Here is a 915-nt window from a genome sequence, read left to right as displayed (position 1 = left end):
CTGTGCAGCGCGTGGCTCCTCTGAATGCATAGAAATTCAGAAAATAATTTACTCTCGCGTAAACATTCTCACCCTCATCCTTAAGCCCACATTTGATGCCCCTTCTCTCCCAATCAACAGCATACGAAAGCTTTTCCTTCCCTTGTCTGTTCATCACAAAGTGTTACCAGCATAGTCTATGCATGTTCTTCACACGGTTTTGCCAGGAAGCAACATGTAATGGAATGTCAAATCAACTCTGATAAATCGTCTACAGAACACACATACGTTTCATCACTAGAGTACATTACGGATGGGAGAGAGACAGCGTGACGCGGACGAGGCTCTTTCACCGGACAACGAGGACGGTCAGTTAGACGGACGGAACAGCAACTGAGCAGATGAGCCCAAGAAACAAACAGCAACTGAAAGAGTTCTTATTGGTGTGTAAGGTGTGTGTGTGTGTGTGTGTGTGTGTGCATGTGTGTGTGTGGGACAGTGTAGGGCCAGAAGGCCGCTAACTCTGGTCACCATCTTGTGCGTTTGGGTCTGACCTGGTTAAATTAGCGGCCCTTTGGTGACAGACAGAGAGGCAGAGAGAGAGAGAGAGAGAGATAGAGAAAGAGAAGGAGAGAGAGAAAGTGGAGTCCTTCACACGTTTTTGTAGCGGTGTTGCGGTCGCCTGGGTCGCCTCTTTCACATGTTCTTGTAGAGGGAGCGGTCTCGGGGCAGCTGCGGCTCTTGTGCGGTCAGCTTGAGGTGGAAGTGGTAGATGGCGAGGGTGATGACGATGATCAGGCCCAGGACAAGCCCTAGCACCAGGGGAAGAGTCTCCTCCAGCTGCTCATGCTGGTCTGTGATGCACTTATATGCTGAAGGGCACAGGAGTGAAAGAGGGGTCAGTGGGGATACCAGCTCTGAGGTGTGTGTGTGCGT

The 915-nt window shown here is 50.6% G+C and overlaps 1 protein-coding gene across 1 annotated transcript in view; it reads right to left on the bottom strand.

Annotated features, from left to right (window-relative positions):
- Positions 1 to 675: 675 nt before the first annotated feature.
- lamp5 (lysosomal associated membrane protein family member 5) overlaps positions 676 to 915 on the bottom strand; it is a 7,276-nt gene continuing 7,036 nt past the window's right edge. The window contains exon 7 of the mRNA XM_076273221.1: positions 676 to 851. Within this exon, the coding sequence (XP_076129336.1) occupies positions 676 to 851 (176 nt within the window). The remainder of the gene's footprint in view (positions 852 to 915) is intronic.

This window comes from Alosa pseudoharengus, unplaced genomic scaffold, assembly GCF_046254945.1.
Source record: "Alosa pseudoharengus isolate Yale_2024_CS ecotype anadromous, Long Island Sound unplaced genomic scaffold, YU_APseudo_1.1 YU_APseudo_1.1_scf_7, whole genome shotgun sequence".
Classification (NCBI taxonomy): domain Eukaryota; kingdom Metazoa; phylum Chordata; class Actinopteri; order Clupeiformes; family Clupeidae; genus Alosa; species Alosa pseudoharengus.
Note: the sequence above shows the minus strand (reverse complement) of the source record. Positions and strands in the feature narration are given on the sequence as shown.